The sequence below is a fragment of the Pan paniscus genome, chromosome 7, assembly GCF_029289425.2.
Source record: "Pan paniscus chromosome 7, NHGRI_mPanPan1-v2.0_pri, whole genome shotgun sequence".
Taxonomy (NCBI): domain Eukaryota; kingdom Metazoa; phylum Chordata; class Mammalia; order Primates; family Hominidae; genus Pan; species Pan paniscus.
Genome location: NC_073256.2, coordinates 148230923 through 148243628, shown reverse-complemented (window position 1 = coordinate 148243628; position 12706 = coordinate 148230923). Strand labels below are relative to the sequence as shown.

The 12706-nt window shown below is 36.5% G+C and overlaps 1 protein-coding gene across 4 annotated transcripts in view; it reads left to right on the top strand.

The window, feature by feature from the left end:
• ADCY8 (adenylate cyclase 8) overlaps window positions 1–12706 on the top strand; it is a 261872-nt gene that overhangs the window by 169118 nt on the left and 80048 nt on the right. For all 4 annotated transcript variants that reach the window (XM_055116960.2, XM_034966610.3, XM_008955471.4 and 1 more), the window contains one exon: window positions 5400–5500. In XM_055116960.2, the coding sequence (XP_054972935.1) occupies window positions 5400–5500 (101 nt within the window). The remainder of the gene's footprint in view (window positions 1–5399; window positions 5501–12706) is intronic.

Sequence of the window (12706 nt, the reverse complement as noted above, 5' to 3'; positions counted from 1 at the left end):
AGTTTAGGCAATTAACTAGATAATTGTTTTAGTTATAAGCATCTTCTACATCTTGTAGAAATGTAAGAATCTTTCAGTGCCTTTTAGCTTACAGTCAAAATGGAGAGTCTAGGAAAGCACTGTGGTTTTCCTCCCCCTCACCTAGGAAGAGTTCTTAGGACTATCCCAGGCATGGAAACATGGAAGGCTGGAAGCTCTGTCCATCACCTCTGTAAGCGAACTTCCCTGATCATCTCCCTGTGGATAAGAAATCTGAAATAGATTTGTTTTGCATGTGATCAGACTGGGGTTTCCCAGCTTCTTTGTGGTGGATCTAAAAACCCATTGACCCTCATGACTATGATTTCATTTCTGAATATGTCTTTCAAGATAATTCAGGGCCAGAATCCCCAGACATGAACAAAATGAAACACAGGTTTATCCTGCTCCACTTCCTTGGAAGGAATGGGTCTGAACTTCATCAAATCAAATAGGAATTTTCATTTTTGAAATGATTTGTTTATCATTTGAAGATTGTGGTCACTCTCCTTCTGTTGCATTTAAATAAAATCTACTGTCTTTTGTTTTCTTCCCTATTATCAGTTCACCCACCCTGGCCTAAAAAGGGGCTCGTTATTTTGCATTGCATTGTGATGAGGATCCATTCATCAATCAAGAAAATATAGCAGTGGCATTTTATTAAACTAATTTTTAGGCTGTTTCTAATGTCCATTCTTTGCCCATATGCTTTACTTTCATTCTAACCAAGATTTACATAGGCTTAAATTTTTAACACATTCCCTTTCTGTATATCATAAATTGCATCACTGAAATATACCCAAGAAATCTGATCATGCACCTATGAACAAGATAGCCTTACTCTGAAAATAGCAAGGAAGCAGTAGCCAGTGAGTCCCTGCATTCTAGAGCAAAACTCTTTGGATTCTCTATTTGCAATCTGTGAAGGTGTGGTTGAGTTGCTCAGTTATTCAAATCCTCAGTTTCTTTATCTACAAAGTGAGGATATTATAAACAAGACCTTCTTCAAGAGTTGCAATAGTTAAATGAGAACATTCATGTAAAGCGTGTAGCACACCACCAGCCTTGCACTAGATATTAGTCCTTATTATTCAAATTCCTTATCCTAGATTTTGACCTTTTTTTGAATCAACTAAGACCCTAAAGATTGAGAAATAATAATATTCCAAATCCTAATCTAAGATCTCCAAAGAAGTATTTGTAATTTGTTCCAAGTGTCTGAATTTTGCCACCAACTGACTATGACAAGCTCTTTCACATCTCTGATCCTCAAGTTTCTTATCTGAAAAAAATATATATCTATACACATATGTGTATGTGTGTGTGCACGTGTGTGTGTGTGTGTGTGTGATTGTCAAGTTCTCTTGTAGACCAAGGGCTCAGTAAATTACAAGGGTTCACAGGTCATTTCCAAGAACACTTTTCCTAAGGATCCTAGAAAAGTTAAGAATTCTACCTGGCGGTGGGTAATCTTTCAAGAAGCAAGGGGAATAATGAGAGTGGGGTCTTCTTCCAAGTTAAAAAAACACACAGGAGATCATAATTTCTTTAGAAGAATCTTTTATAACATGGTGGAAAAATCAGTCAACACTTTTGGGGTCACCGCTGAGTGCAAGGTACAATACTGTACAGAGGAATAGAAGACAGCATCCTGCAAGGCAACACCATTGAAAAGGCAAGCTTCACATAGATGAAAGTATAGAAATAAAATAAGTATAATTAATTGATTGACAGTAGGTAACATTTATATAGGGTTATCGTGGAAGGCACTGTTCTAAGCATCTTATATATATTACCTCATTTCATTCTCCCAGTAACCCTTATGAGATAATTCCTATTATTATATCCATTTTCTAGATAAGGAAACTGAGACATAGAAAGCTTAAAGATTTTGTCCAAGGTTGCATAGGTGTTAGAGCTGGGATTCAAATCCAGTTAATCTAGCTCTTGATTAGTTCATGCTCACAACTGAGATATAAAAGGATAAGTGGGGCCAGGTGAGGACAGAACAGGGATGAGACAAGGAGTCCTTAACTTTGGCAGGCAATAAGCACACAACTAACTTAATAAAGCTATGAGCCAGAGTGTTCAGACCTTTACAAGTCAAGAGGAAGTGAAATGAATCACTACTCAATCTCAGTACTCTATCATTCTGAGCCAATTAGGAATTTTCTTTTCGAAGTCCTGCTCTCCTTGCATTTCCAGAGTAACAATGCACCACATTCTGAAACACAGCATTTTATATTTGATGATGTCAACTTCACAATTATAAGATTCTTCTTTTATGTGGTTATGCTAGGCACTGAAGTTCAAACAGGAAAATAATAGAATGCTTCAAACTTATGAACTACATTAACGCCAAACTTATGAACTATATTAATGTTCCCATTTGACAGATAAGAAAAGTGAGGTTCAAAGAAATTGGCTTTGCTCACAATAAAATAGTGACAAATCTAAAAGCAAAGTAAGTCTTCGTACTTTGTCTCCACCCAATTTGCCATCTGAAGAAAATTGAAAATATAATATCTTATGCAACTTTAGTCTGGACAAATGATGATTATGTCACATTTTTTAAGTCATCAGTAAAAAACCTTCATAAAAGGAGTCACAGAGACTCAGGCTTGGGATCTATAGGAAAGGATCTTTTCATAGGATCATGGGCCAATAATGGAAAGGAAGCCTTTGCAAAGCAATGAGCTCTCAGGCTCAGGATCTGAGTGTTCAACTTGAGGGTGTTTAGAATCCTGAGATGCCCTGCTTAGGACCAGAGAAAAGAAACCCACTTTCCCAGATAAAGCAGAGAAGGTCATCGGATGATAATCAACAGACATTTGAGGAGACATCAAGAATGTTATGAAAAGGATTTCTGAATTGGGAAGGCAATGGTCAATTACAACTCCAGGATGCTGTGATGATGATAGTGATGATGACAGGTGGTGATGTTCATGATGATGATGGGTGGATGACATAAAAGAAGAAAAGAGCCAGGCACGGTGACTCATGCCTGTAATCCCAGCACTTTAGGAGGCCAAGGTGGGCGGATCACAAGGTCAGGAGTTTGAGACCAGCCTGGCCAACATGGTGAAACCCCATCTCTACTAAAAATACAAAAATTAGCCAGGCATGGTGGTGGGCACCTGTAATCCCAGCTACTCAGGAGGCTGAGGGAGGTGAATCACTTGAACCCAGGAGACGGAGGTTGCAGTGAGCCGAGATTGCACCACTGCACTCCAGCCTGGGTGACAAGAGCAAGACTCCATCAAAAAAAAAAAAGAAGAAGAAGAAAGAAGAGGAAGAGGAGAGGAGGAGGAGGAGGAGGAGGAAGAAGAAGAAGGAGAAGGAGAAGGAAGAAGGAAGAAGGAAGAAGAAGAAGAAGAAGAAGAAGAAGAAGAGGAGGAGGAGGAATTTTAGTGTAGTGATTAACTACACTAAAATGATTATTACTGCTGTTTTTAAATTTTCATTACCAAATCTACGCAACCATGCTGGTTTGAAATTAACCAGTAGCTGGCCGGGTGCAGTGGCTCACGCCTGTAATCCCAGCCCTTTGGGAGGCCGAGGCAGGTGGATCACCAGGTCAGGATATCGAGACCATCCTGGCTAACACGGTGAAACCCCATCTCTACTAAAAATACAAAAAATTAGCCAGGCGTGGTGGCAGGCGCCTGTAGTCCCAGCTACTTGGGAGGCTGAGGCAGGAGAATGGCGTGAACCTGGGAGGCAGAGCTTGCAGTGAACCGAGATCACACCACTGCACTCCAGCCTGGGCGACAGAGTGAGACTCTGTCTCAAAAAAAACAAAAAAAAAAAACAAAAAAAACAAAATAAAAAAAAAACAGTAAGCCAAGGAAGAATAATTAGATCCTCTGTAATTGGTTGTTAGAAGGAATTCAAACATTTATCTTTCTTTGAATTAACTGCTTTGTAGCTAATTAATTTTCAAGCTGCTCTGTGTAGGCCTCTATGATTGTGATCTGTTCTTGGGTAGCACTATTGGTAACTATTAATAATATTAATAATATGGGCTTTCTGTGGTTTTATCAGGGTTGAGGATGGCTTAAAGTGATTCTTCAGAGCCATGTTCCTGGTTTCCCTCCAGATAACAAGCAGGTTGCCAGCAAGTGGACAGAGGCCTCAATACTGGAGAGTAGAAAAAGCATTGCCCTGCAAAAGCAATAACCGTGCAGTCTCTGAACAGCATTGTGCTTCATCCAGAGAGCTCAACAACTACAGGATATTCTCCAAACCTTAGCTATGACACTGAGAAGTGGGGTTCAGTCTAAAACCCAGACCACACCAAGAAGTCAGAAAAGAATAAAAATCATGTTAACTGTTGATTGCAAACACCATACCAACAACAGATTGGACTGATTTTATTATTTCTTGACCTGACTGAAACCTTGTCTTGGTATTGTGGACATAGAGCCTAAGATGTTGTGAGACCTCTATTTGCCAGCTTCCTGTTTGAAGTAACCATGAAATGCAAATCAGGGATTACAAAGTTCCAAAGTGACACTTAGTTTTCTATCCTCCAAAAATAAAATAACCTGCCTGCTACTAGTCCTCTCTCTCATTAAGGTCAAATGTGGGGCTTGGTTTAGGCTAATTCTAAGGTCTTTTTCAGTTTTAAAAACTTTCCCACCTTCTGGAGGAAGTAGATAATCCCCAGCTTAGTAACTCCAAGATAGTTCAAGAGACTAGGCAGAAGTAAGGCAAATACACATTGAGTGCTGACCTTCTAGAAGCTTTTAAAGCTAGACAATGAAATTACTGAGTACTCTGGATAATCAAAATAAAGTTACCACCATTCCCCAGGGCTGCCTTGAGCAGACACAGAAGGGCATCAAGCATATTGGTCTATTAGTCTTGGTTTCTCTTCTGTGAAATGAAAGGGCTACACTAGCTGGAGATCTCTTAGGCTATTTTCTATTTTAAGAGCCTGAGAATTTATTTTTAATTAAAAAAAGGAGGCAGAAAGACTTCCTGGTAAAACATTTCCCTGTGTTCCCAAACTTAACACGAAACAGTGCAAGATCCTTAAATGACTTAAGTTTACTCATGAAGAAAGTCAATGCAAATTTGATTTGCTGCATATATGGATGTGCGCTCTTCTGTTCTGTTAAAATAATGTTAGTTCAGAGGGAGGGGAAGAACTGGATAAGCTCATGCAAAGTATCCCTCCCATTGTATTTACTCCTGGGCTCTCACTGGAAAGTTGGCAGGAAGGATGGGGATAATGCTCTGTGAAGGTTTTATTAAGATATGAATTATTCTTAATTTAAAAATAAATCTAATTGCCTTGTTTCTTCTTGATGTTTCCCTCAACCTCAAACACTGCACTCTGCTGCAAAGTAACTCATTCTCTCTTTTTTTAATTACAGTATTCTCAAATGAGGGATGAAGTGTTCAAGTCAAACTTGGTCTGTGCATTTATCGTTCTTCTATTTATCACGGCAATACAAAGTTTGCTTCCTTCTTCAAGGTAAATATAAAAGAACTAATTGATCCGGTGAAATATCTTTGTGAGATTCCTCACGTGGAGTCAGCCAGCTGACTTTTCAAAGGATCAGAATTTAAAATAACTGAGTCCAGGACCCATACCAAAATGTTTGACAGTATCAATGTCTATTCCGGTTGTCTTACTCTGCTAATAATCTCAAAATTCTGTCCAGACAACAATCTTTTTCCCAATCTTAATAAAAACAACAACCAAAATTAAAATAGGCCCCACTCTTATTTGACATGACACTCATGAATGCAGAAAATAGGTATAAGAACCTCAATCACCATTTACTTGTGCTTTTGTTAGTATAATTCATTCACAGATACAGCATCGTAGCTCCTTGGGTCCGCAAAATAAACACTTTAATAATAATGCAAACACCTATTTGTGGCCAGCCACTGTTCTACTTTACATACAAAGACTTCTGGAATCCCCATGACAACCTTATGAGGTAGGTGCCATGATTATCCTCATTTTAAAGAGGAGGGAACTGAGGCTCATAATAGTGAAATAAATTCCCTAAGATCCCATAGTTCAAGATGTTACTGCCTAGATTCAACCCAGGAAGACTAGCTCTAGAGTCTGGGTTCTTAACCCTCTATTAAACACATATTGTCCAGGTTACAGATGCTCTAGCCAGGATTTGAACCTAGTTCTGGATTAGTCCAATAGCTATGCTTTTTCCTCTCCTCTAAACTATAAGCTAGCTCCCGCCTCTTTTCTCAGCTAAATTGCCTTCTCCCTATACTTACCATGAGTTTTCCCCTTTCACATGATTAAAAATAATATCAACAAATATTTTTTAAATACTTAATATAGGCTAAGGAACATTATAGCCCCTGAGGATGATACAGTTTTGGAAGAAGAGGTTCTGTAACCTCTAAGACATAATTTAGTAGGTGACAAAGACATTAACAATGGCTCCCAGTTACTGAGCACTTATACATGCCAGGAAAGTACTACATCTTTTCCATGGATTGTCTCAAAAAGCCTCAAAAATAACTGATGAGTGAGGCAGCATTCCAATTCCCATTTGTAGATGAGGATTTATCCCAGGTCACATGTCTGTGTAATAGCTGAGCTGAAATTTGAACCCAGAGACCAAGTCTGTGCTTTTAGTTACTAGACTGCTTTGCATCAAAATTAGTGATTCATTCTGACCACATGACTCAAGGAAAAATTTGCAGAAAAGTTTTGATTTGACTAAGATGAGAGAGGAAAAAGTAGGAGAGTATTCCATTTGGAAAACTGCTCTGGCAAAGCCATGCAAGTGAGAAAGGCCTTGTGTTTATAGAATAGTGATTAAATGTAAGAGCCAATAGCAAAGGGCTTGTGCAAGAATACAGTAGACACTATGGCTGAAAAAGAAGAGAACCAGCAGAAGTTCAATGTTCATAACTATGTTAAAGTCTTTGGAATTGATCCTGAGGGTGAGAAGGGGCCCCAGGAGATTTTTAGGAAGATTGTAGCATGATGCTGTGGAAGAAAGATGTTCAAGTTAACTAATATGCAAGGGCTGGCCATGCTTGACCTTCCCCCTAATTAGCAGAGGACATTAGAAAGAGAGAGGGGATTCCGGGAAGATGATGGGACAGATGGTATATTTCTTAATCTCTCAGAATTCTTACGAATCTGACCAACTAGATAGCAAAACCAAAAACCTCATGGACTATATTTATAATAAACAAGGGTGATAGACCCATACATTCCAATATAGAAGTGGGTAGCAACAATCCCCCAATAGCCCCAAAATCTGTGTGATATCAGTACCTGTATGGGAGAAAGCAGAAAGAAGTACTGGGCATGTCACACCGGGGAACAAAAGGATCTCAATATAGCCAACAGATATGCACTGATAAGTGCTGTGAGCCAAATTAAGAAAGCAAATGAAAGTGAGAAGGAGTTTGCCCAATCCAATAACCTTTTGAAAGGCATGAAGAGCTGGAACCATCAAGACACTATGAACTCGTGAAACTGATCATCTAATCTCCCTCTCATGATAAAGGCCTGAAAGGAACTGTGTGAGTGAAATCAAAATCACTTACAATAAGGGCTATACAGGTTAAAGTGGGAAGGAATTCTAGCTATCATGTTTTGAAACCTGCATGAAAGCAACCAAAGAGAAAGCTCTATAGAGTTAAAAAAATAAATAAACAATCCATGCTCTTTCTAGAACTCTGAACCATGCTCTTTCTAAAAGTTCAGGGAAGTGTTTTACACAAAAATGAGCAACAAAATATATTGATGGCAATCCTATACTAAGCTATTATAAAAAATAAGAGAATAACAAGTAGAATAATCGTCTTATAGTCATTGAAAGCGCTCCAGAAAGACATGCCCACAAAATATATCAAAACTTTAACCTATTCTTTTAAAAGAAGCTGAAGCACTTAATGTGGTTCAAGACATGAAATAACAACCTAACCAAAATTAGAAAAACTTAGAAATTTGGAAAGACAGCTCAAGAAATAAATAAAAATTTTAAAATATATATATTTCAGAAATGAAGACAGCAAAAGAGAACAAACAGCACATACATGCAGCAAAAATTACTTAAGAAATATAGAAAGAAAGAATATCATTTTTTAAGTCAAAAAGAAAATTTAAAAGATTGACAGAGCCTTCTTCCACACACCTTAATGTCACACCAACAAGGACCCTGTATACTAACCACGGATACTAACAGCTGAAAGAACTGCAAGACACAGATTCTTTCTGAGGAAGAGTACTTAGGGAAGCCCATATCAAGAGGGGAAACTAATACACTAGAGGAATTTGAAGCTACTGGAACATACAACTATAGCAAACCTTAACCATAGCTTAACTCCCAGCCAGAGTGATATAAATCCTCACAGAAAATATCTATTTACTTCATTTTCTATTACCTGATACAATATGAACAGTTTTCAACAGAAAATTACAAGGCACACCAAAAAAAAAGAAGAGGCAAAGCAATCATCAGAATCAAACTCAGATATAACAGTGTTAAAATTATCATACAGGGAATTTTTAATAACTTATTAATATATTAAAGGTTCTAATAGAAGTAGGCAATGTGCAAGAAAAAAATGGGCAATATAAACAGAGAGATGGAAACTCTAAGAAAATCAAAGGAAATCAAAGGAAAGGATAAAAATTTAAAAACACCTAACAGAAATAACGAATGCCTTCAATGGGCTCAATAGTAGGCTCAGAAAGGCCAAGGAAATAATCGGTAGGCTTGAAGACAGGGCAATAGAAACTTCCCTAACTGAAATGCAAAGACAAAAGAGAATGGGGGTTGGGCAGGGGATGTGGGTCAAAGCATCCAAGAACTCTGGGACGATTTCAAAAGAAGAAATAGACACATAATTAGATTACCAAAAGGAGAAGAAAGGAGAGCTAAGCAAAATAAATATTAAAAGTAATAATGGCTAAGAATGTTCCAAAATTAATAATAGACAACAAACCACAGAATCACAGAAACACAGAATTTTAAAGGTTAAATACTTTGGTTAAATAAAAATAACCAACCAGGATAAACATCAAAAAAAGATATTGTATTCAGACTGCAGAAAATGCAAGACAAAGGGAAAATCTTAGAGGATACCACAGTGAAGGACATCATCTTACCAGAAGGAAGGATACTGCCTTACCTGTAGAGGAACAAGGATAAGAATTACGTCAGACTTTTTGTCAGAAACCATGTAAGCAAGAAGAGCGTGGAGTCAAGCATTTAAAGTATTAAAAGAAAAACCATCAACCTAGAATTCTATATCCTTTATAAGCAGAGAAAAAATACTTTCTCAGAAAAACAAAAACTACATTTTTAGCCAACATTCCCTGTAAGAAATGTGAAAAATTTCTTCAAACAGCAGGAAAATAATGTAGATTAGAAACTAGGATCTCCATAAAGAAAGAGCATCAGAGAAAAAATTAATGAAGTTAAGTAAAATGTTTTTATCTTTATCTTAATTGATCTAAAACATTATTTTTTGTTTAAAGCAACAATATTAACAATGTATTTGGTGGTTTTAAATATGGATAAAAGTGAGATGAACAATAGCAATGTCACAAGGGACATAAGGAAGGAATTGGGAATGCTTTATTTTAAGGTAACTGCATTATACATGAAGTGGTATGAAGGCTGAGTTACATTAATTTAAAATGCATATTTTAAGCTCTTGAGCAAACACTAAAAAAACTTTTTTAAAGAGAGAAATATAATTGATATGCTAGGAAAAAATAAAATTAAATCATATAAAATGCTCAATCAAAATCAGAGAGAATGTTAAACAAGGTGAACAAACAAAGAATAAATGCAATGGATGAAAAAGATAGTTACAAAGATGATGGATGTTAAACCAAGCACAAAAATATTACTTTTTGATGTTAATGGTCTCAATATACCAATTACAAAGCACAGCTTGTCAGAGTAGATTAAAAAAAAAGCCCCAATAGATGTTGTATACAAGAAGCCCACTGTAGGTATAGACTCAAATAAGTTAAAGAAATGAAGAAATATACCATGCTAACATTAATGAAAAAAAAACTTAAGTAGCTATATTAGTTTCACACCAAATAGACTCAGAACAAGGAAAATTATCAGAGATAAAAATGGAAATTACATAGTGATTTAAAAATCAATTCTTTAAGAAGAACTAGCAATATGAACATTTATGTGCTTAACAAGAGAATGTCAAACTACATAAGGCAAAAACTGATAGAATTGAAAAGAAAAATAAATAAACCCGCTATTATAGTTGGAGACTTCAACATCCCTCTGTCAGTAATTAATACATCATGTAGGTAGGAAATCATTAGAGATATAGATAACCTGAAATTACCTAATCAATATTAATAGACTATTCCACCCAATGGAAGAATACAGGTTCTTCTCAAGCTCACATGAACAGTAACCAAGGTAGACCCCATTCTGGGCCATAATACACCTTCATAAATTTAAAAGAAGAAAAATAACACAAAGTATGTTCTCAGATCATAGTAGAGTTAAACTAAAATTCAATAATAGAAAGATAGCTAGAAAATCCCAAAACACTTGGAGATTAAATAACACACTCTTCAATCACACGTAAGTGAAAGATTTCAAGAGACATTTAAAAATATTTTGGGCCAGGCGCGGTGGCTCACGCCTGTAATCCCGGCACTTTGGGAGGCCGAGGCGGGCAAATCACGAGGTCAGGAGATCGAGACCATCCTGGCTAACATGGTGAAACCCCGTCTCTACTAAAAAATACAAAAAATTAGCCAGGCGTGGTGGCCGGCGTCTGTAGTCCCAACTACTTGGGAGGCTGAGGCAGGAGAATGGCGTGAACCTGGGAGGCAGAACTTGTAGTGAGCCAAGATTGCGCCGCTGCACTTCAGCCTGGGAGAGAGTGAGACTCGGTCTAAAAAAAAAAAAAAAAATTGAACTACATGAAAATGAAAACACAACTTACCAAATTTGTGGGATGCCATGAAAGCAGTGCTTAGAAGAAAATTTACATTAAATGCATATATTATAAAAGAAAAGAGATCTAAAATTAATAACAATCTAAGCTTCTACCTTGGGAAACTACAGAACAAAAAGCAATTTAATCTTGTAACAAAAAGGAGAAAATAAATTCTACCAATTAGGGCAAAAATCAATAAAACTGAAAGCAGGAAAACAAAGAAAATTAACAAAATTAAAATCTAGTTACTACCGACCAATATCTCATAAACATAAAACCTCTCAACAAAATATTAGCAAATGAAATCTAACAATGTATAAAAACAAGCATACGCCATGCTCCAACAGAACTTCTCCCAGGTATATAAACATTCTAAACAACATTCTAAAATCAACAACAACATTCTAAAATCAAACAATAGTGGTTAACTATATTAGTAAGTTAAAGAAGGAAAATCATATGATCTTATCAATTGCCAAAGAAATGCATTGGGTAAACTTCAACGTCCATTTATGTTAAAAAACTCTCAGAAAACTAGCAGCAGAAGGGAACTTCTACACCTTGATAAAGAATATCTCCCAAAAAAAAAAAGCTATAGATAACATCATCTTTAGTGGTAAAAGACTGCAGCTTCCCCCCTAATATCAGAAACAAAACAAAAATACACTCTCACCACCTGTATTTAATATCATGTTGGAAGTCCTAGCTATTGAAACAAAACAACAAAAAGAAATAAAAGGCATACATATCAGAAAGGAAGAAATAAAACCATCTTTATCTACCAATGACATAACTTTCTATACAGAAATTCCCAAAGGACCCACCAAAACATTTCTAAGACTAATAAACAAATAAGTCACAGAATACAATGTCAATATACAAAAGTCAATTGTTTTCTTTTATATCAGCCATCTAATGTTGAAATTTGAAATTAAACAATATTATTTACAATAGCACCAAAAATGAAATACTTAAATATAAATTTAACAAAATTTGTACAAGAAATCTTCAAAACACTGATGAAATAAATCAAAGATGTAAATAAATGAAGAGATATTCTGTGTTCATGGATTGGAAGACTTGATATTGTTAAAATGTTAATTTTTCCCAACTTGATCTATAGGTCAATGCATTGTCAGTCAAAACTTCAGCAAGCTGTTTTATAATATCAACAAACCAATGCTAAAGTTTGTATGAAAAGACAAAGAATATAGCATAGCCAACACAATACCATAAAAGAATAACAACAAAGCTAGAGGATTAATACTACCTGATTTCAAAACTTACTATAAAGCTACAGTATGATGCTAAAGAAAGAATAAACACATCGCTCAATAGAACAGAAAGAAAAGCCCCAAAAATACACCCACACAAATATAATCAATTGATTTGTAACAAAGATGTTAAGAAAATTCCATGGAGAAAGGATATTCTTTTTAACTAATGGTACTGATAAAATTGGATGCCCAATTCTCAGCAAACTAATACGGGAACAGAAAACCAAACACCGCATGCTCTCACTCATAAGTGGGAGTTGAACAATGAGAACACATGGGCACAGGGAGGGACACATCACACACCGGGGCCTGTTGGGGGTGGGGGGCAAGGGAAGGGAGAGCTTTAGGACAAATACCTAATGCATGCGAGGCTCAAAACCTAGACGACGGATTGATAGGTGCCCCAAACCACCATGGCACATGTATACCTATGTAACAAACCTGCACATTCTGCAAATGTGTCCCAGAACTTAAAG